The 21,379-nt window shown below is 38.8% G+C and overlaps 2 protein-coding genes across 2 annotated transcripts in view; both read right to left on the bottom strand.

Annotated features, from left to right (window-relative positions):
• Positions 1-2,275: 2,275 nt before the first annotated feature.
• LOC109030450 (uncharacterized) lies at positions 2,276-3,109 on the bottom strand. Its single transcript, XM_072295973.1, has one exon. The coding sequence runs from the start codon at positions 3,107-3,109 to the stop codon at positions 2,276-2,278; it is 834 nt and encodes a 277-aa protein (XP_072152074.1).
• Positions 3,106-21,379, bottom strand: part of LOC109030449 (SEC14 domain and spectrin repeat-containing protein 1-B) — a 59,384-nt gene continuing 41,110 nt past the window's right edge. The window contains exons 6-16 of the mRNA XM_072296803.1: positions 21,183-21,355; positions 20,510-20,665; positions 18,970-19,161; positions 18,208-18,322; positions 16,938-17,179; positions 15,666-15,788; positions 12,589-12,780; positions 11,393-11,595; positions 10,247-10,403; positions 8,996-9,214; positions 3,106-6,803 (exon numbers count right to left, since the gene is read on the bottom strand). Coding sequence (XP_072152904.1) covers positions 6,390-6,803; positions 8,996-9,214; positions 10,247-10,403; positions 11,393-11,595; positions 12,589-12,780; positions 15,666-15,788; positions 16,938-17,179; positions 18,208-18,322; positions 18,970-19,161; positions 20,510-20,665; positions 21,183-21,355 — 2,186 coding nt within the window. The 3' untranslated portion in view covers positions 3,106-6,389. The remainder of the gene's footprint in view (positions 6,804-8,995; positions 9,215-10,246; positions 10,404-11,392; positions 11,596-12,588; positions 12,781-15,665; positions 15,789-16,937; positions 17,180-18,207; positions 18,323-18,969; positions 19,162-20,509; positions 20,666-21,182; positions 21,356-21,379) is intronic.

Below are 21,379 nucleotides of genomic sequence, written 5' to 3' on the forward strand. Positions count from 1 at the left end.
CCCCCTTGCAATAGGAATTGTTACTTACTTACGAAATGATAAATATTATATAAAAACCGCATAATAATGAGAATTTATTCAAATACTATAATCATAAAAGTGGATGACGAATTTTAATCGCTTCACAAAAATTTATACAACTAAAATATTGAGATGCTTTCTTAAATGACTAAAAGATGCTCTTAATACTATAATTAATCACTATCGTCGAAAACAAACATGCTTATATTAGCATTTAGAACGCCTAATGAAATGTTTTTACAAGTATAATAATTTTAGACACAATCAATGTTAGCATTGCGCTTAAAAATGTCCTGCTTTTTGAAGCTAATAATAGTACTTTGAGCAAATTCATACTTAAATTGATCATGGCAAGAAATTCATAAATGAATGAAATCCGGGGTCAGGTGAAATTGAAAGAAAGAAAAACAACAACAACAATAACAACATCAAAAACACCATTTTAGGAGTTGGAAATTGAATTTGAGACCTTCTACCCTCTGAAAAAATTAAATTAGGTGCGCTGTTGCATCTTTTTCGGTTTTATTCGAAAGGATTATACTAAAAACTCCATTTTATAGAAACATCATAATTATGTGGAGCTACTCATACACGTGAATCTTACTCGTCCGAAATGAAAGGTAACGGATCACCTTAATAATAATAATTGAACAGTAGAGATTGAATGGAGATTTTTCCTTCACAATTATGACAATAACAATATTTTGTAGCTTATTCATGCATAAAGTCTAAAAACGTGGTCAACAGTTGTGTTCATTACTACACTTTCGAGAAATTTGTCTTCGGAATTTTATATCCATATGTTCTCAGCGCTTTTGCTGTATTTCTGAAAAAAAAATTACGCACCAACTTTGTCTATTTAAAGTATGAAAAACTGGTTACTTCCTCGGTCATTCAATGTGCGGTAATTGTAATTATTTCTATCACCATGAGCAGCTGATGATAAAAGGATGAGATATTAGTCAACGTAAAACACGATAAGTTGGGAACAAGTTTCCGAAATTTTGAGTCTTTTGACTCAATTCGCCACTTCAGTTCGTTTTAAAGTGAAATAAAAAAACATGGACAATTAAGAACATTGTAAGAGGAAAACGAAAATTAAAACCAAACAATAACAAATAAGGAGTAAAACAAATAAATCTATGAATCAGAAAGTTACTGACGATTCAAACTTATACTGAATGATAGTAACAATTCGAAAAGAAAATTTAATCACCACTTTAATATTTTTAATAAAAATATGGAAAACCATTGCACAAAAATTAATGAGTGGTCAAAATTAGTAGGGTACCCCACAATCATTGCTAGAAAAGTATGACTTTTTGTTTGTTTTTTTTGGTTTTAAGAAAATATCCAGTCTTTACCTTATTTGGGGATCATTTTTGAAAAAGACTAATCTTTCAGGATTCTATAAGTGTATCGACTATATGAGAATGGGTGCATTTGTCAAATCAGGCTAACAATTAAATCTCAAGATCGTTAAAAAATTCATCTCTCTCTAACTTTTTACTCGTGGTACCTTCAACATCTCAATTAAATTTTTTTGTTAAGTGAATAAATTGCGCTTAGTATCAGTGATGATAATGTTTATTTTCAAAATTTCTAGTGATGAAGTGGAGGATCCTATGCGATAAAAGTATATCAGTCTTGTTAATTTAATTATAAAAATTAACTAATTAAACAGCAGACGTAATCTTCAAAGGGTGTGAATAGTGTTTCAAACTTTTATGCGAGTTAAAGTTACCATGTTATTTTGGGAGTTCTATGTCTCCTGAGTTATTACAATAAATTAGTGAGCAAAATTTGAGGCTTTTCATTTATCCAAGGATGGGTGGATCTGTGAGTGAAAAAAAAAGCTGCGAAATAACCGTGAAGGAACGGGTGAGAAAAGTTTAGTGACCACAGAAAATTCAACTCAACAAGCAGCTGCATTTATCATGCGACGCATTTTTTAAACTTGTAAAATCAGATGTGAAACGTGCATTAAATAAAAATAAATTACACGTCAATGACTAAAATGATTGAACTGACAATGAGTATTTTTAACGCACCGTTTAAAAACCTTCAAATTGTAAAATTTTTTGTGAATTTTTTTAAATGCCTGAAGAAAAAAACAGAGTGAAAAATAAGGAAAAACTCTACTGCAATTCAACCCTCTTTTGAAAAAATGAAATTGGAGCAAAGATTTGAAACGTAACAATCGGAAAAACGAATTTTTCGACTTTAGTTTCGAGTTTTTAAATCACAAAGGTCACTATTTAAAAGCATCGAGTTTCAGGTTCAAAATGTATTTAAAATCAAAGTTATGCTCTATCATAAACTTTACGAGTTGTTTAACGTACTCAGTTCCCACTTCTCCTCCGTACGTAAGTTGACGTTCAATGATTTCGGGAATCGTCATCTCACGGTACTCCATCTTCGTCCAATCATCTTCGAACATCGCAGGCAGAAAGAAAGCGGCAAAAGTGTACCCGTAAAAGCCCCTTCGTCGAACGTCCAGCTGGATATTTTCGAAAGAGGGAGGCTCTACAGGACTGAGATCAAAGTTTGACGTCAAAGCCGTATGATAGGTCCGTAGAACGTCATTCCAGTGATCGGCCTTGAAATTGGGGGAAGAATTCATAAAAAGATAAAACGAGAGATCGATTACAGGAGATGAGTAACGTGAGGTAGCAAAGTCGAAAAACATAATCTCTAAAGGTTTGTCATTTGAGTCATATTTATAGAATACATTGTTCCTACAGAAATCTCCATGACAGACCACTGCCAGAGGTTCCTCCGGAGCGACTACTTTAGCCATCGAAATATCTGTCTCCTCAACGACGGTTAACAGATCCTTTAACTTTTCCTTAAAATCTGGATCATTTTGTAGGGGCACGATGCCTCTTTTACAGTTTTCTTTGAAGAAGGCGTCTGGATTTTGTAGCCTTTTTTTCGTCCAGTGAGTCTCCTTAAATTTGGCAACGATCTCATTAAATCTTCGGGGGAACTTATGCTTACACGTTAAAGACATCGCGTGGAACTTTCCCAGCCACTTGACAGTGAGTTCGATATGAGCGTAATCATTGAATGCTCTCCACGGTGACATTCTAAATCCGTATTTTTGTACGTTCTCAAAAATTATAGGATATCTTCAACCGGGTTGCTTTCGTTTGCGTATGCGTACACTGAAAAAAATGAGTTAGCGTAAGATGACTAAAAATGGTTTCTATACACTAACTCATATTGTGTGATTTGGACACACATGATTTTTGGTTTCTGTACACTAACCACTATTAGTGCTGGGAACTAATTCCGCTACTCTAATTCGCATTCGGTTGGGTTGGGTCAACCTAACCTCAAAACTGAGAGAGGAGAAAACGGCTTAGCGAATGATAACTGGACAATACTTTCAGGAAAAGAAGATTTCTTAAAAGATGAGAGGTAAAAATCAACTGACCGGTTCCAAATGAACGACAGAGGAAAGGAATATCCCATAGGTATGTGCAAGTAGACAGAATTATCCTTTAGAGAGACACACACTCACACATGAAACGGTAGCGAATGTTCACACTGAATAAACATATCTCGTCCGAACACTTGAGATATTCTTTTGAAATTACGGAGAACACGAACTATAGAAGTAAGCAGTAAGTTCACAGATTTTCGTAAAATATAAACTGAACGCGGAACGCTTTAATCGCAATTTAATACAGAAGATTGACGACTCCAACGAATATCATGCTTGTTTACGTTTTGAATCGAACAGACGATTTCTAACCTTAACAGGTTTATTTATGTTGCTTTCGAACGTTTTCAAGAAAGAGAGGACACTATAAATCATACCGGGAGTATTTACATTGTCAAACGAGCCCGAAATTTCACATTTTAATTGATTTTCACGAGCTGACGCGATTGAGGCTGTTGTACCGACGCCACTTTTTCGAAACTAAATAAATGTAACGGACAATGTGGCAGTTAGTGTTGAGGGCGAATTAGTTTGACCCGAAGGTGAATTTGTCTTACCACAGCGCTAATTTTACAGCTAGTGCTGTTTTCCAATTCTGGTTCGCGCTCTAGTAAAGTCAAGTCAGCGTATGAAGCGAATTGATTGGTGCTTCAGTACAATAAATTTAGTTCTGAAGCCTAATTTTGATTCTACTTGGCGAGAACTTACCAAATTAGTTCTCAACGCTAACTACTTTTTTTCAGTGTAGAAGCACTTGGGAAAGATTTTGGAGATGGAGCCGCTTGGATCACACTCGCGGAACAGAGGAAGGATTTCTGAGTAAAATAAAACCTCGTTGTAGAGTTGGATGTTAAAGGAATACCTGTCGGACTCTTCGAAAAGTTTGCCACCAGCTTGTGCCTTTACCACAACACTCAGAGCTTTGCGATGTCCGTTTTTGGTCTCAAGAATGACGTCACCAAAAAAGATGCTCGCGGATAAATGATCCGGTGCGTTATGGTCTTTATCTGTTTTGAATTCCACAAATTTTTCTATTTCTTGGCCAAAATTTCCCTCCTTTGCGACTTTCGGCAATATTTCGGAAGTCAATTTTTCTAACACAGACATCGTTTTGAACAGCGCGACTTTCTCAAAATGCGTTGAAATCACTGCAATGTGTGTTTCGATTGCTGTTGAAAAATGAGTGTTTTGTAAATTGGATGGGTATAAAAATTAGATCTAATCGTGAATCTGATCACGAATACCTGAAAATCGATAATCCCGACAAAATTTGATTGAATATGAATTTAAGCTTACTGATGATTTAAATATTTAGTTTTTACCAATACGACAACCTCAATATAACGAAGGAATTGGACGGACTCGCTGGCATTGTTAGCACATACAGGAAGAGTTTCTTTCTTTGTTATTCACTAGATACAGCGCACATAAAACCACGATATCACACACACCGCAACTTACTATCAGAAATTACATTGAAATACCCCTTGGATTCAATCTTTTTGAGCCTCCCTCATCGATGCATTTTTTATGTTTAAAAGTACCACAGTGATTTCTCAACGCATATTTACACGATGTATATTTGACTAACGGACTCGACACGATATGGAAACGAATTTGACAGCCCCATACGGACGCAAGATTGATGCGAGGTACAAGTTATTGATTTTTCTTATCTATTTGAAGTGGCGGTTATTCCTCTGTCTGTGGTGGGCTTAGATTAAAAGAAAAATATGAAGGAAGTCATAAAATACCTGGCACAACAGTGTGAGTGAACGGAGTTTATTCTATGTAGGTACGTAATTGCCTACTCATTGTCGTAATTTGTGACCACCTTTACTTGTAGCGGATACAAATCTGTGTTAAAATGAAAAATCACATATCTCCATTCGCGGCGCTGCAGACTTCCGATCATAATTCATTTTTTCTCTGGGAAGTCAACTTATTCTATTGATTTCCTTGATTTTCAGACATTCCTCGGAAATTTCAAGCTACATAAATGACTTTTTTCTCTTCGATAACATAATGACTGATGGGCAGAGATTTGAAACACTGTAATGGCGAAACGTGGTTTCGCGCCTAGGCTATCAAAATATTGGAAGGAACGTTTAAATACTGAGTAGGGTGCAATTCACGACAGAATATTGAGAATTTCATATGGCCTACACTTTGCAATTCGGAGGTATAATTTCTGGCTCATCTGTTAAAACACTTATGTGCATGGAAACTAATAGTACTTATGTTATTCCTAAATTGAGCCAGAACTTGTGGTTCCTAATTGCAAAATGCAGTCCATGTACCACACGCGCGGGAACGTTCGAACGGGGGGCGGGGGGCTGGGGCTCCCTCCCTATAATTTCCGAGATTCTTTCCTCTCCTTTATCCTCCCCTTTTTTTCGGAAGAAGGGGGAGGGGGGCGCACGTCCCTTACGCCTTCCTGGATGAAAATTGTGAAAAGTCAAAATTGCATCAATAAAAGGGAAGCTGCCCTCCTCTCGACTGAGTCAAACCTTTCAAACACACTAAACACAAGGTCCCTTTATTCTGCCCTGCCAAGGAAGAACGCCGTATGAACATTCGAGAGTTGCCAAATTTCCCTCGATAAAATATGTATTTTTGACGACATTCATGCGCATTTTTCTTTGACATTTTCGGATATTTTAGATTAAAGTGCGTACAAAATCGTCTGAAAATTCTGGAAAAAAATATTCACAAATTTCCCAGTAATTTCGGTTTTTATCGAAGGAAACTTGGCAACGTCTGAAGGCTCATACGGCGTTTTTCCTTGGCACGGCAGTATTGGAGTACGTTTTTAGACAGCTTAAGATTTTTTTATCGTGTTTCACTTGGGCGAGACGTGACAAAACGTATAAAGTTTTTAACTTGAGTCTCCAAATGGCATGAATCGCGTTGACGCGGATCATGTAAAGACGCCTGTCATTGCCTGCCGGGCAAGCTCTCCATAGTAGTTCTTGGAGAGACAATCGGAGTCGTTGTTGTTCCGCTCGAGCTTGGATCGTTCGGGAAGTTCGCCGTTGGGCAAGTCACCCTTGGAGGGGCCTTTCGCCTCCGGGTCCGCCATTTTGGGGCTTGGGTCTGTCATTTTGGAACTTGACCCCGACGTGGATTCCTCCGAGGCAGGTGAGCTGCACTGTTCCGAGTCGCTTTTCGAGGACCCCTCTTTTGGATCTGGGGTCGAGTCTCCCAGAGGTGGAGTCGTGAATTCTTCTGGTGGACCATTCAGGGTCGCGCCCTCTGCGAGGGTGTCCTCTGGCGGAGGAGGCGGTGACTTGTCTTGCTCAGGTTTTGGTACTTCTGGGCTCGACGTGGATGCCTGTAAATATCAACAAATAAAGTGTTGGTGATGGAACAATAATAGTGTTTCATTAGATTTACTCATTGATGGCACCATGAGCGTGTGAATCTGCCTTTTTTAAAATACGTTTTTGGATGAAAATGTAAAATATTTTGGAAGAATGAGGGTTTGCTTGTTTTTTCCATGTTTTCTTTTCCTTTGGTCCAACGGAGAGTAATATATAATTGAGATATTTAGGTAATAATTGGGGAGCGTCAATTCTATGAGACAAAATTCACTAAACCTCTCGACATGACACTTCTTTGGTGCAAGAGGTCTTAATTATCTTCCAAGAAATTCCTACCTCGTTATACCTAACCGGGTAAACTTTTTCATTCGCCTCAGCTGAAGGCTTTTAGATTTTTTCTGTGTACGATAAGTATCTTGATTTATTTCGCGATGAAAGATCTGTACTTTCAAAGGATGCATGTCATTCTTAATACGTTCAACTTCGTATAATAGACCTTTGTTATGAAATAGTTGCTTCAGGCGCCGCCGCACGGCGCGGCGGGCGGGCGGCCAGCGCGAAAAGCGCATTGGCGCCTACAAACCTAAGTGGATACTTCACGCATTCCGCGATGCGTGAAGTATCCGCTTAGGTTTGTAGGCGCTAGTGAGCCTCTCACGCTGGCAGCACGCCACTCCGCTCTGTTTGGCTCTAATATTTATACTCGTAGAGTCAGCGTTTTTTAACTCATGATTTTGAAATGTTTGCACACTCTGCATGAATTATTCTATTGAAAATTGATGGGGAAAAAATCTGTATCAAAGGAGAATATAATGTGTGTTTTTTTAAATATTGGTGGTTCCGTGTAAAATTTAATGATTTTCAAAGCATTTAATTTTTTTTACATTTTGTGCTTTCACTGTTTTACTGTGCTGCAGCGAGGTGTACGCGCAACCAAACGCTCAAAATTTAACGGTTTTTACTCTAAAAGATGGATGTACAAATGAGTCACAACCAAAGATTGCGTGCCCCTTGGTTTTTTCCCTCTTTTATTCATTTTTGCAATTTATTTTAACACAACTGCGGCTCATTAAGATTAATATCGATGCCATCGCTTGGAAAAGGTTTTACAAATATTTGTCACGTTTAAAAAATGTAAATGTTTTCAAAATGAAGTAATAATTTCGTAAAAAAAATAAATAAAAAGAAGTACCTATACATTTATAAGGTATATTGTACATCGAAAATTTTAAGGATAGAAATAAGTGCAAATATTCACAAATGACAATTTATAAAGATGAATCAAAAGAAGGAAGTAACATTTCATTTAAAAAAGAGTTATCATAACAACACCTCCTTCTCTCTCAATTTCTCATTTTTATATTGTCAATATAATTTTACATACGGACTAAAATATAACGCTTCGACCAAGTCACTGTTGCTTATTTTACGCGTGGATGTAAACTACTGAACAAAACAGGTGCGAGGACGAAAAATTGTTGACGAAAGGTCCTGAAACCCCCAGGTGTGTATGTTGCCTATGCGGCTAAATTGTAGGCGAATCTCAAGTGAACGATTATTACCAATATTGTCGTGCTAAGGAAGGACGCCGAATGAACATTCGAGAGTTGCCAAATTTCCTTCGGTAAAATTTGTATTCTTAAGAAAAGTTACGAATATTTTTCCTGGAATTTTTCAGGAACTGTATGTAAAATTGCGAACAAAATTATCTGAAAATTGAAGAGAAAATATTCACAAATTTACCAGGAAATTCGTGTTTTATCAAAAGAAATCTGTCAACGCCTGAAGGTTCATACGGCGTTCTTCCTTGGCACGGCAAAATAGGGAAAAAATTTCCTTGCGTCCAAAATGTCGCGCGTTTTGGAGGGCACGAAGCGCACTCCTGGGAATGGGCCGTGTAGCGGCTTGGGAGCCAAACCTCCTAGTTTCTTATACACTGGGAAAAAAAACACATTGGATCTAGAGTCTAGACTCTTCAAAACATTGACAAGAAAAAATACTCTTGATTCAATCAGATCTAAGCTTAAATCAAAAGGAAATCCTCTCGAAACAAGAGACTTGGTTCTTGATTTAAGCAAAAATCCGATTGAATCAAGAGTATTTTTTCTTGTCAATGTTTTCAAGAGTCTGGACTCTAGATCTAATGTGTTTTTTTTTTCCAGTGCTGTTAAATGTTGCGTGTGAATCAATTTATGGTGGTTACCTCGGGCGTGGACTGTTTCTCATCGATGAGTTCGAGATCAGAGCCGGTTTCGTCCCACCACGGGTCGCCCTCGGACGCCGTCTGGAAGGAGGCCTGCGAGGGTGGCGTCCCTTCGGGCGTGCCCCCGGGGGTGCTCTCCGATGCCGTCAGGAAGTCCTCGTCGGATCGGTTCTCGTGTCCATCCTCGGATTTCGGCTTGGGTAGACTAGAAAACCATTCCTGGAGCGAGCAAAACGTGACAAGCATGACAAGCGTGCAAACGTGACAGAACAGTTTAAGTTTGAGAAAAGTCGAAAGTGTATAAGCGACGAACAGGAGAAATTTGTTACTGAGTGATCGACAAGACGATAAGAACAAGTGACGTAACAGCCAAAAAATCAGTGGTGAAGCGTGAATAATCGATTATCAATATTTTCCCCATTTGAAGCTATGCGCGCCGCGCCGGTCGGCGAGAAACGCATATTATTAGCGCCTTCAAGACTGCAGAAATACTTCACGCATTGCGCCAAATACAGTGCGGTCGTCGCTATGGTAAAGAATCGATTATTAAGGTGCTCGTTGCGAACACACTGTTCATCGATACTTTTCCGTAGGTTTAAATGGCAGATCAATCGATCGATCGCAAAGCACGCCACGCCGCCACGCCACTGCAAAAAGTGTGATGCGCACGCGTGATAACCATCGTGGAATTCTGCTCCGATTAAGGAATGAGGTGGGTGATTGGGTCGAAAATAGAAGTATGAGCGTGCTCATCATCAAGTTTTTTTGCTCATAACAAGTCATTTTTACAGATTTAATTGATAACGTCTTACAGTGGATGAGATATCATTCAAGTGATATCGTTCGGATGATATACCATCTGGACATTTTTTCAACTATTTGAGCCGTGCATTAAGGACATCAGGTCTATTCTTTCCAATTTTTAAGCCTATCTGTCTATTTTTCTATTCATGTCATTCTATTCTTATATTCATGTTGATAGCTAAATTCACCACAATAAAATTTTTTTCTGATACCTACAACATTTTTCTGAGATGCGATTGAACTTGAACTCCTAGTTTCAAAAACTTAGTAGCCTTTCAAAATTTCGTAAAGAAAGTATAAAGTGTATACATTCTCGATTGTTAATACTATTGCGTAGGTCATTTTATTTGAAGTAGGTATTTATATTTATTAGTATCGCGTGATTTGTCTACTGAGTTGTTTAGATGATGCTTCATGTCAAACGACAAGGGATACGCGTGTAATTACCTCAGATGATGGAACGGATGAAAAGATGCCTTCGAGGATTTTTTTGACTTCGGATTGCGAGCCACAAAGAGCTGCATCCAATTTCTCGGCTGATCCTGTCACTTCGGACAATTGCTCGGCAATGGCCGCAATGGCAGTGGAATTGCTTTCGTCATTCCTGTTAACAACCCAAAGAATCAAACATAAATCAAAAAGCATAATCTAAAGCTGTTGGTGCTTTTAGCCGTGTGCTTGAATTTAAATATCGTTAAACAAACCAGTCATTGGGCCCTTTATGAAGCGCCTGTCTCTTTATGTGAAAAAATTAGGTTTTTAATCGCATAGGGGCTCGGTTGGAGTAATTCTATACAAAAAGCCCTTGCACAGTAGAAGATTGAAACTATGACAGCCTGGAACAGACGGAATGTTTTTCCTCAACATTTTTTTGTAGGTGTGATCACACCGCTAAACTTTGTTCAAGCGAGAATTACACTAAGCAAATAAGTCATACCTATACAGGAGGCTTTAAAAAATTGAAGTGGCCGTGGAGCTTATGGATTTTCGGGTGATTTTTTCGAGGGCTTCCGGTGTGTTAAGAGACGTCTTGCGGAGCGCTTTGCGGCTACACACTATCTAAAAATCTTCAATTTGTCTCAAATTTTAGATAGTGCGTTAGTATTTTTATGGTTTACAACCCGTATCTAATCAATTGGTCTGCATTTTGCGATTTCGAACTATAATATTTGGCTCAGTTTAGAAACTGCACACTAGAAAAAGAACACATTGGATCTAGAGTCCAGACTCTTAAAAACATCGAAAAGAAAAAGTACTCTCGATTAAATCAGAATCTAGCTTAAATCAAGAACCAAACCTCTTTAATTTAAGCGGATTTCGTTTTGATCCAAGCAAAAAATCGATTGAATCAAGAGTATTTTTTCTTGTCAATGTTTTCAAGAGTCTGGACTCTAAATCAAATGTGTTTTTTTTTTCCAGTGCATATGCAACATTAGTTATTCACTATGCACATGAGTGTTTTTACGAATGAGCCTGAAATTTTAGCTCCAAATTGAGGAATGTTGTCCAATTTTCCAACATGAGCGGAATAAGCTGCACAAGTGCACCCTTCAGTAGTGCAAAACTAGTAAAGACATTCATGTTGGAACTCACGCTAATTCTTGGCAAAGTGGTTCCTTGAGCCGTGTCCGAAGTAGTCGGCCAAGTCTGACCATGCGTCCGACCTCAAGCAGAAGTCTCTCCCGGCTGGCCAATAGCCGTTTTACTCTCACACGCCATTTCCCCTTCCCCGCCGCTCCCTCTTCTAGCTCCATCTCTTTTAACGTCTTTAATAGTTCATTTAGTTGTTTGCATTGCTGAAAAAAAGAAATAAGCGAATAAATAAATAATGAAAATTAACAACTTTATGGTTAATTGATAAAACTAAAGAGAGACGGATCGTAAAAACGCCACAAAGCAAACTGAAACGCACTAATCAACAGCTGCTAGTCCATTGGTTAGGACATGAACCTCTGATTAATTGAGGTTTTTCTCAAACGAAGCAACGTTGGAATGCTCATACGGCGTCGAAACGTAACATACGCCCTATAATTCGATGCCGCGATTATTCTAATGCGAGTTAGAATAATCGTGCCAAACACAGTGCGGCCAGCGTTAAACGTGTGTTAGCGCCTGCAAGACTTGAGGAATACTTCGCGCATTGCGCCAAACAGTGCGGTCGGCGCACAGCCCATATCAGCGCCTACAAGACTGCATGAATACTTCTCGCATTGCGCCAAACACACCGCAGTCGGTCAGTTGGCGTAAAACACATATTAGCGCTGCAAGACTATAGGAATTCTGTTGGACTGCGTGTAATCATTCTTGGCTCTCTGTTCCCGTTTATACCATAATTAAAGGGAAAATATGTATCCTCATGGTAACGATTCAGAAACTCAGGTGATATTTACTTCTTTTTTTTATCTTTTTTTCTGTTTTTTCTGTTTTTTTTTTGTTTTTTTGTTTTTTTTGTTACATCTAAAGATAGTAGAACACACGAAAACATCGCATCGAAATTTTCGATACTAATTTGAGATCATTTTAGATAAATTCGCGGAGACTTTTTAGTGAAACTGTTTTTAGCTTTTTAAAAACATATAAAAATGAAACATAAAAGTGGTGCATACGTTGCAATCAGAGATAAATATTCGCGTGAACAAGCGGGTTTTCAGCACCAGAAAAATTCGCGCAATCCTATGATGCATCTCCAAAACGATAAAAAAGGAGGCATTCGCACAATCGTAGCCTCTGAAAAAACGGACAAGCGTATTTTTTCCGATCGATACACTTGAGATTCGGGAATAGCTTACCTGCTGAACGGTCCTATAAAACACGGCTGAAACACGGAGACGGGTCAGCTGCTCCTGGCCGACTAGATTGAGTTTCTTCCAGGCTTGCCATAAGTTATTCGTCAGTTCGCCGTTCTTCTCTTGCGGTAACTTACACGACTGTCGCAAAGTCAACGCGGCATTTAGTAGCTGACACCCGTACTCATACGATGCCTGCATATATAGGAGTAGATTAAGTATGCATGTAAGAAACAATGATGTTATTTTTTTCAAAAACACGGCACTTCTTTTCTTTTTAAACAAATGTTACTAAAAAAAAGGTAACTACTACAAGAACTATAAGTCTTGTATGTATATCTACATGCATTAATTCAAATTTAAGAGGGTATTAAACAACAAAATAATCTTAGAATAGGAATTACGGAATTCTCGATCTGTATTTTCTTTCTTTCGTTCTTTCTTTATTTTTTGGAGAAACTAATAATCTTCTATACTATAAGCTCCGAGACCTCCTAATTTTGCGTAACTGGTGACGCTTAATTCTAGCCTTCTACCGGGCCAATTTTCATGATTTTTGCGGCTATCGACGGGCAATTGTCTCTAGATTAGCCAACTCTTTTCAGATTTTCAAAATATGAACCAGGTTTTTTTATATTACGTGGTAAAGTTGCGAATTCTCCCATTTAAACAATGTAAATTTATACTTTTTGTCATAGTTCGTTTGAGCGTTCTACCGGGCCGATTTCCATGGTTTTTGCGTAAATCGACAGGTAATTGGCCCTAGATGAGCCCGCTTTAATCAGATGTTGGAAAAAGGACCCAGGTTTTTTTAAAATCACGTTATAAAAGTGACTGAGTTTCCAGAATGCTCCGGTACTGCTACCGCTATGCGCGGGAGGATGCGCAGTGGTCGAGGAGGTTGCGCAGTAGCTGTGTAGCCTGCGCATCAACTCTACACTTATCTACCAGTGATGCCAGGCGTACGGATTTATCCGTGCCGCGCAGACATTCCCTATACCGACACGGACCGCGTACGGACAAAAACCTTATGGGAAAAACGCTTCCCTATCTTAAAATATCCGTACGCGTGACGTCACAGAATGACGCTTAGCCAATAGCAGCACGGAGAGCGGTAGAGCGTACGGATCTCGCACACGGAGCACCCGGGAACACTGCTTATCTACACAAGATTCGCACATGCGACTTCAAGTCGAGAGGTGGCTGAGTCGTCTAAAACGTCGAATGCGTCCTCTGTGAACGCGGTGTGGGTTCGATCCCCGACTCATGTAACCTAAATTATTACTTGACTTTACCATTGTTCATTGTTTTACTGCAATATTTCTTCAAGCAGTCATTCCAAAACGCGTCCTTTTAATTTCAAAGTAATTTTAAGTAAAGTTTAAAATTAAAGTATACCTTATATCGTAATTTTTTAGGGTAAAAATAAAACTAACACTGATAGGAGGGTAAAAATAGGGCCGCGAAGCGGCCCATTGATAGCGCCTTCAGGGGGTTGGGCCGCGTAGCGGCCAGGGGGCGTAGCCCCCTAGTCTCTCTCTCTCTATACTATAAGCTCCGAGACCTCCTAATTTTGCGTAACTGGTGACGCTTAATTCTAGCCTTCTACCGGGCCAATTTTCATGATTTTTGCGGCTATCGACGGGCAATTGTCTCTAGATTAGCCAACTCTTTTCAGATTTTCAAAATATGAACCAGGTTTTTTTATATTACGTGGTAAAGTTGCGAATTCTCCCATTTAAACAATGTAAATTTATACTTTTTGTCATAGTTCGTTTGAGCGTTCTACCGGGCCGATTTCCATGGTTTTTGCGTAAATCGACAGGTAATTGGCCCTAGATGAGCCCGCTTTAATCAGATGTTGGAAAAAGGACCCAGGTTTTTTTAAAATCACGTTATAAAAGTGACTGAGTTTCCAGAATGCTCCGGTACTGCTACCGCTATGCGCGGGAGGATGCGCAGTGGTCGAGGAGGTTGCGCAGTAGCTGTGTAGCCTGCGCATCAACTCTACACTTATCTACCAGTGATGCCAGGCGTACGGATTTATCCGTGCCGCGCAGACATTCCCTATACCGACACGGACCGCGTACGGACAAAAACCTTATGGGAAAAACGCTTCCCTATCTTAAAATATCCGTACGCGTGACGTCACAGAATGACGCTTAGCCAATAGCAGCACGGAGAGCGGTAGAGCGTACGGATCTCGCACACGGAGCACCCGGGAACACTGCTTATCTACACAAGATTCGCACATGCGACTTCAAGTCGAGAGGTGGCTGAGTCGTCTAAAACGTCGAATGCGTCCTCTGTGAACGCGGTGTGGGTTCGATCCCCGACTCATGTAACCTAAATTATTACTTGACTTTACCATTGTTCATTGTTTTACTGCAATATTTCTTCAAGCAGTCATTCCAAAACGCGTCCTTTTAATTTCAAAGTAATTTTAAGTAAAGTTTAAAATTAAAGTATACCTTATATCGTAATTTTTTAGGGTAAAAATAAAACTAACACTGATAGGAGGGTAAAAATAGGGCCGCGAAGCGGCCCATTGATAGCGCCTTCAGGGGGTTGGGCCGCGTAGCGGCCAGGGGGCGTAGCCCCCTAGTATTAGTCTACTAATTTAGTCTCTTTGTTTTTACATTTTTCTCTTCGCATTGCATTCACATTCTCATACCCGATGCATCGCATCGTATTATTACAAATCAAACGGTAAAGATAAATAGAACTTTACACTCCATTTCGACGGTGTAGGTCGGCAATCACTTGACTTGGTTCGCGACGCCCCAGACTTCCTGCTATACTTTACTTTTTAAATGGAAAACTACTCAACGGCAATTCTTTAAAACTGCCGTGATTTTTCTTCTCTGTGCGAAAAAAACTCTGCAAAAGCCTCAAGGAATGATGCCAATTAGTTCTCCTTTAAAAAAATAACATAGAGACGGAGATTTTCAAACACCGCAAACGAGATATGTGATTGCGGACTTCCGCCGTCCATAGTTTTCGCAGTTGGAAACGTTGATGAGTTAAAGGTCTCCAATTCTGTTCCTCAATAAATAAATGGAATTTGATAAAAACCGAACCTTTGCCGTTTCTTGGAATGCTTGAAGACGGTCTTTTTGCATTTGAATTTCGTAAATGTTTGAGCCAACGTAGGAATGAGATTTGAGCAAAACGTGAAATAAGTCCTCCAACCACTGCACCGCCTGAAACACACCCGCTGAATTATAGTAAGCTTTCATTTGAAACATAATTAATTCCTATAAAGAAGGAAGGAGGAGCCAGATTCTTTAAAATATTCTTGAAATTTTTGAAAGGTAATGCTTGGAATTTGTTTAGCTTTACGCGGATCCTAATACCGTTAATACCTTTTATGTCCCTCACCGGTTCAAATCTCGCTAAATTGTCTCAGCTCAAGCAATAAAGTAGTTTCTGCCACATATTCTCCTGTGAATTTTTTTTAAAATTGTTTTTATTGTATGCTGCATGCCTGTTAACTTGTCCAAGTGCAATGACTCGCATCGACTTAGTAAAGGTTTGATTGGTGAGGCGCTTTAAAAACACGGCCTCGGCTGAGAGCGCCTTCAATTCCTGGCGAGACTCTCCGCTTTGCCAGGCAGTTAGTTTAGTTGCCTATTCGAACAAAACCCAACAAAGGTTACTGATTTCACTATATGTAGGTACTCACGAGTTGAATTTGATTTTCCTATTCAACAAAAATAGATTGCGCTATATATGCTGTGGGTTGCGAATTGCTTGCGCCACAAATATGCCATGATCTGCGAGATCTCTTGTTATCTGCTTGGAACAGTGTTTGAAACTCATCTTAGAGTTTCAAGAGCCATGTGGCGCATCAAGCTCGATTTTAGGCGCTTTGAGGATTTTTTGCCTCTTTGCCTCTTTGATCGACTTTTTGCATATAAATCACGGCGCATTTAGTGAAAAGTTAGATGCAAGATGTTTTAGGTGCAGAAATAGTAACTGTAACTTGGTGGAAATTTAAAAAATCACCAAACAGAAAGATTAGGATTTTTTCGGAGGGGAAAGGGCAGAGGCGGATCCAGCAATTTGGCAACATCGGATTTCCTACATTTAAACATATGCTAAAAAATCGATTCTTGTCAGAGCACCTGGTTCCTCCAAGAGTCGATACATTTCCATAGGTTTAAATTGAAAAAAGGCAATGTTGCCAATTTTCTGGATCCTTCAATGGGAAAGGGGCAATTTTTAGGGGCCACGTTGACGCAGAGCCTCCATTTTTTAGGCGCCATGACCGATTTCTTAGGCGCATTTAGCGCGTTGTCGCCTGTGAGTTTCGAACTATGGTTTGGAATCAGAGACAACTTGGAATATACCTGTGTGGCGTCATTTTCATAGTCGTGGATGTGGGTGACCTGCTGGAGGGTGAGTCTTTGGAGCTCGACGCTGTCCCTGAAGAGCTGCCTCCGAGCGGTCGTCATATCCAGAATCTCGCGCACGTTGATGATATCGCCCTCGTAGTCCACCTCCAGCTCGCAGCCCAGGGCGTCTTTCACCGGCATCGATAGTAAATCCGAGAGCTTTTCGCCTTCTCGCACTATCTCGTTCTCCAGATTGTCTGCGGAAGGAGTGAAGTGAATAATAAAAATGAGGAAAAGCAAATAAAAAAGTGTTCTACACTGGAAAAAAACACATTGGATCTAGAGTCCAGACTCTTGAAAACATTGACAAGAAAAAGGACTCTTGATTCAATCAGATTTAAGCTTAAATCAAAAGGAAATCCGCTCAAATTAAGAGGCTTGGTTCTTGATTTAAGCTTAAATCTGATCGAATCAAGAGTATTTTTTCTTGTCGATGTTTTTAAGAGTCTGGACTCTAGATACAATGTGTTTCTTTTTCCCAATGTGTTGGAAGCAAAATGACTGTCTCAAAACCAGTCCTGAAGAGAATGTTTGAAATTTATTTAAACACTACGAAGCCCAAAAATAATATAGCGGGGTAATACGTCCGTGAACAAATTTTTTTATCGAAAGCTCAAAATTTGACATCGGTTTTTATAACCACAAAAATATGAAAAATATTCAAATTTTGGTGCCTGTACTAGAATTGCGTCATTTTCCATAAGGCGACACGCTATGGACTCTGGTACATGTTACATCGGGGGGTCTCAGCGGCTGGCATCTGGTAGCCAGAAGCGCTAAAATTTGAATATTTTTCATATTTTTGTTGTTATAAAAACTGATGTCAAATGTTGAGCTTTCGATAAAAAAATTGTGCACGGACGCATTACCTTGCTACACTATTTTTGGGCCTCGTAATGTTCAAATAAATCTCAAACATTCTCTTCATGACTGTTTTTGAGAAAGTTGTTTTGCTTCCAACAGGGACGTATAGTGTTTGGCTTTTTCTGTTCCATTTTTTTTTTGGTTTTACGTTGGGAACTTTAGGGAGTCCAGTTGAAACTATACTTCTACAAGACCAACTTTAATAGACCCATGTTTCAATATGTTCGTCCATACTACATTGGATTCCTAAGAATAAGACAGGGTCAAGACAAAAAGGGTTGTTGATCATTGTCGACTTGGGAGAGCGGAAGACATTTTGAACTGAGTAGCTAAAATGTGGGCAGAGATAGTTGTTACTTACCTATGTTGACTTGACAGTCTTGCAACTCTAATAATGTATAGTGGGCAGTCTCGGAGTTTTCGATGTCGGTTGACATGACAAGATTTTCGTAAACTTCACTCGTCGTTTGGAAATACTAAAAAAGGATCAAATGAAACTGGATTAGGATTATAAGTAGAAAAGGCACTAACACTGCTAAAAAATGAGTTGATAGAATGGGAAGTAACGTTTTTCTGTAATTTTCATTTTATTTTATCAAAACACGGTAGAATTTTTACAATCATTACAGATTTTATATAAATCCAACGGTGGGATCTCTAACAGACTCACTGTTAGATGCTTCTAATTAGAGTAAATAATTCTCAACCGATCTCAATCAATCTTAACTGTTTCGTCATTCTGTTTTTAACGGAGAGGAAGATATATAACAAATTTCCTCTAAGTATCCGATTCTTTCAATGCTTGCTCTTTTACGTCTCCAGATCCCGATAAGATAACTTGAGTTGCGCCTTTTAAATTCGAGTGATTGATCCTCATCTTTGGCGGAGCCAGCAATTTGGCAACATTGTTTTTCTCCATTTAAACCCATGGAAATGTATCGATTCTTAGAGAGGCCAGGTGCTCCGACAAGAATCGATTATTTTATATGGATTTAAATAGAGGAAATCCGATGTTGCCAAATTGCTGGATCCGCCTTTGCGTTGCTTTGAATTCACCTGCACATTGCTCGTGCTGTATTTAAGCATCACGTAAAGCTCTGAAGTAATATTTGCGTGGACTTACTTCAGCGACCAGCCTGAAAAACCGAGATGACGTAATGAGAATATTCCGTCTCCTCTCCAGTCGAGTTGCAAAACTTCTGCAGACGAAGTTCATGAAGTCTCTTTGGGCCTTTAAGTCTTCGGGAAGGGTCACTCCATTCTGCGCTAGAGTATCTATTTTATGTAGAAGCTCCGCAAAATGGCCGTACGTTTCCTGTAAAAAGAGTGAAGAGCCATTATGAGGTTGATCTTGATTTGTTAACAGAGGAAAAACATTGCAAAAATGAAGTGCATTGTCACGGGTCCTCCTCATTTTCCCCTACGTGAAACCTACTTGGAAGGAAATGAAAATTCTCTGAAATTCTAACGAAATAAACTTTCATCCAGACAACTTTGACCTATAATATGGAGGCTTGTAATTCAACGTTTCTGGTTGAAGATCACCGCGTGACGCACTGTGAGAAAAGCTGAAAATACGATGGGATTCAGGTGGAGTGTGACATTTGGCCTAACCATCACTTTGAAGGGACTTCCTTTTTCACGAGGTAAATTTTGTAATCAAGATAGTGCTCCGGACTGCTGGTAAATTAATACTTCACATTTCATATTCTGATTTTCTCCCTCTCTTTTCGAAGCATTGGAAAATCAATGTCTTTTTTTTACTTTTACTTTAATGAGTGTATTCATCCTTTATGCATAATGGTGTGCATTAATTTTCAAGACCTAGGCGCATGCAAAGTTTCTATCGAACGTTTCTATCTAAACCATCCATTTCAACCAATGGAATCGCCTTATGTCCCCTTATGTATTCCTTATGTCCTCTTTGTCTACAGCATTGTCTATCAATTTCAGCAATTAACCCGCTCAGCTAAAAATGATTGATTTTCGGGTTTTATACACTGGAAAAAAAGTCGCTTGGAGCGAGAGCCCAGAGGCTTAATAACATTGACAAGAAAATTACTCTTGATTCAATCGGATTTTTTTTTGAATCGAAGAGCCAAGCTTCTTAATTTGAGCGGATTTCCTTTTGACTCAAGCAAAAATCCGATTGAATCAAGGGTACTTTTTCTTGTCAATATTTCTAAGAGTCTGGACTCTTGATCCAAGAGAATTTCTTTTCCAGTGTAAGTATAAAACCCGAAAGTGATCATCTTTGAAAGAAAAAATGATCATCTCTCTATGTAGAAATCTCGATGTGGAGAATCATTTATTTTAAACTGATTAGAAACACCTCACTGGAAAAAAACACATTGGATCTAGAGTCCAGACTCTTAAAAACATCGACAAATACGCTTGATTCAATCAGATTTAAGCTTAAATCAAGAACCAAGCCTCTTAATTTGAGCGGGTTTCCTTTAGATTTAAGCTTAAATCTAATTGAATCAAGTGTCTTTTTTCTTGTCAATGTTTTTAAGGGTCTGGACTCTAGATCCAATGTGTTTTTTTTTTCCATTGCTGCGCAGAGTTGAGGGTAAATTTGCGGTTTGGATGACAGAGTTAGACGGAGGATACGGAGAGATGGTAACCTAATATGGGTTGAAAGGTTCTTTTATGTGGCTTACCCGACACTGGAGCTCGAGGGCCTCGTGGTCCCGGCGGAAATCCTCCGAAGAGGCGACGTCGTAGCCCACTTCCTGTTGAGTGTTGAGCATCGTCTCACCGGGTCCCAGAACCCAATCGGTCACCCGCCGGACACCCTCCTCAAGAGCATCTATCTCCTGTTATCAAAAATTAAACAAAAAAATCAGTTTCCTGCAATAAATCATGCGCTTCGAAATGCGATTTAATCTCGAAAAAATGATCTTGTCAATGTTATTGGGAAGTTCATTGGACAGATATAAAGTCTCGTAAATGCACTGCCATAGAGTTTAAGGACATTCTAACGTACTAAGGAAAGCTCCGTATGAACTCTCAGACGTTGCCAAATTTCTTTGACAAATCACAAATTTTGGACAAAATCTGCGAATATTTATCTTCCAATCTTTCAGGGGATTTCGTTCGTAATTGGATCTACATTGGGCAATTTCAAGACAGGTAATATTTATATGTATTATATATATATATATATATATGTATAAATTATATATTTATTATTATAGTTTTATTATAGTTTATATAGTTTATATAGTTTTATTATATATTTTATTATAGTTATTTAGTATTATATATTTATATATATAAATATTTAATATAAAAATATTTTTTCAAATATCATCAAGTATGTGCTGAACTTACTTTGGCATTGAATATTTTCCTATGTAAATTGATCCATGCTTCCTCAACGAGAATCAATTTTTGTTCTATAATTTCTAGGAGTTTATTTACTCTATCTTTAGTATCGATTAGATCTTGCGGTAAAGTTTCTAGGTAAGCAAAATCCCGGTCTATTCGTTCTAAAAGGCTTCGTCCTGCAACATAGAAATGAACAACGT

Source organism: Bemisia tabaci, chromosome 2, assembly GCF_918797505.1.
Source record: "Bemisia tabaci chromosome 2, PGI_BMITA_v3".
Classification (NCBI taxonomy): Eukaryota; Metazoa; Arthropoda; class Insecta; order Hemiptera; family Aleyrodidae; genus Bemisia; species Bemisia tabaci.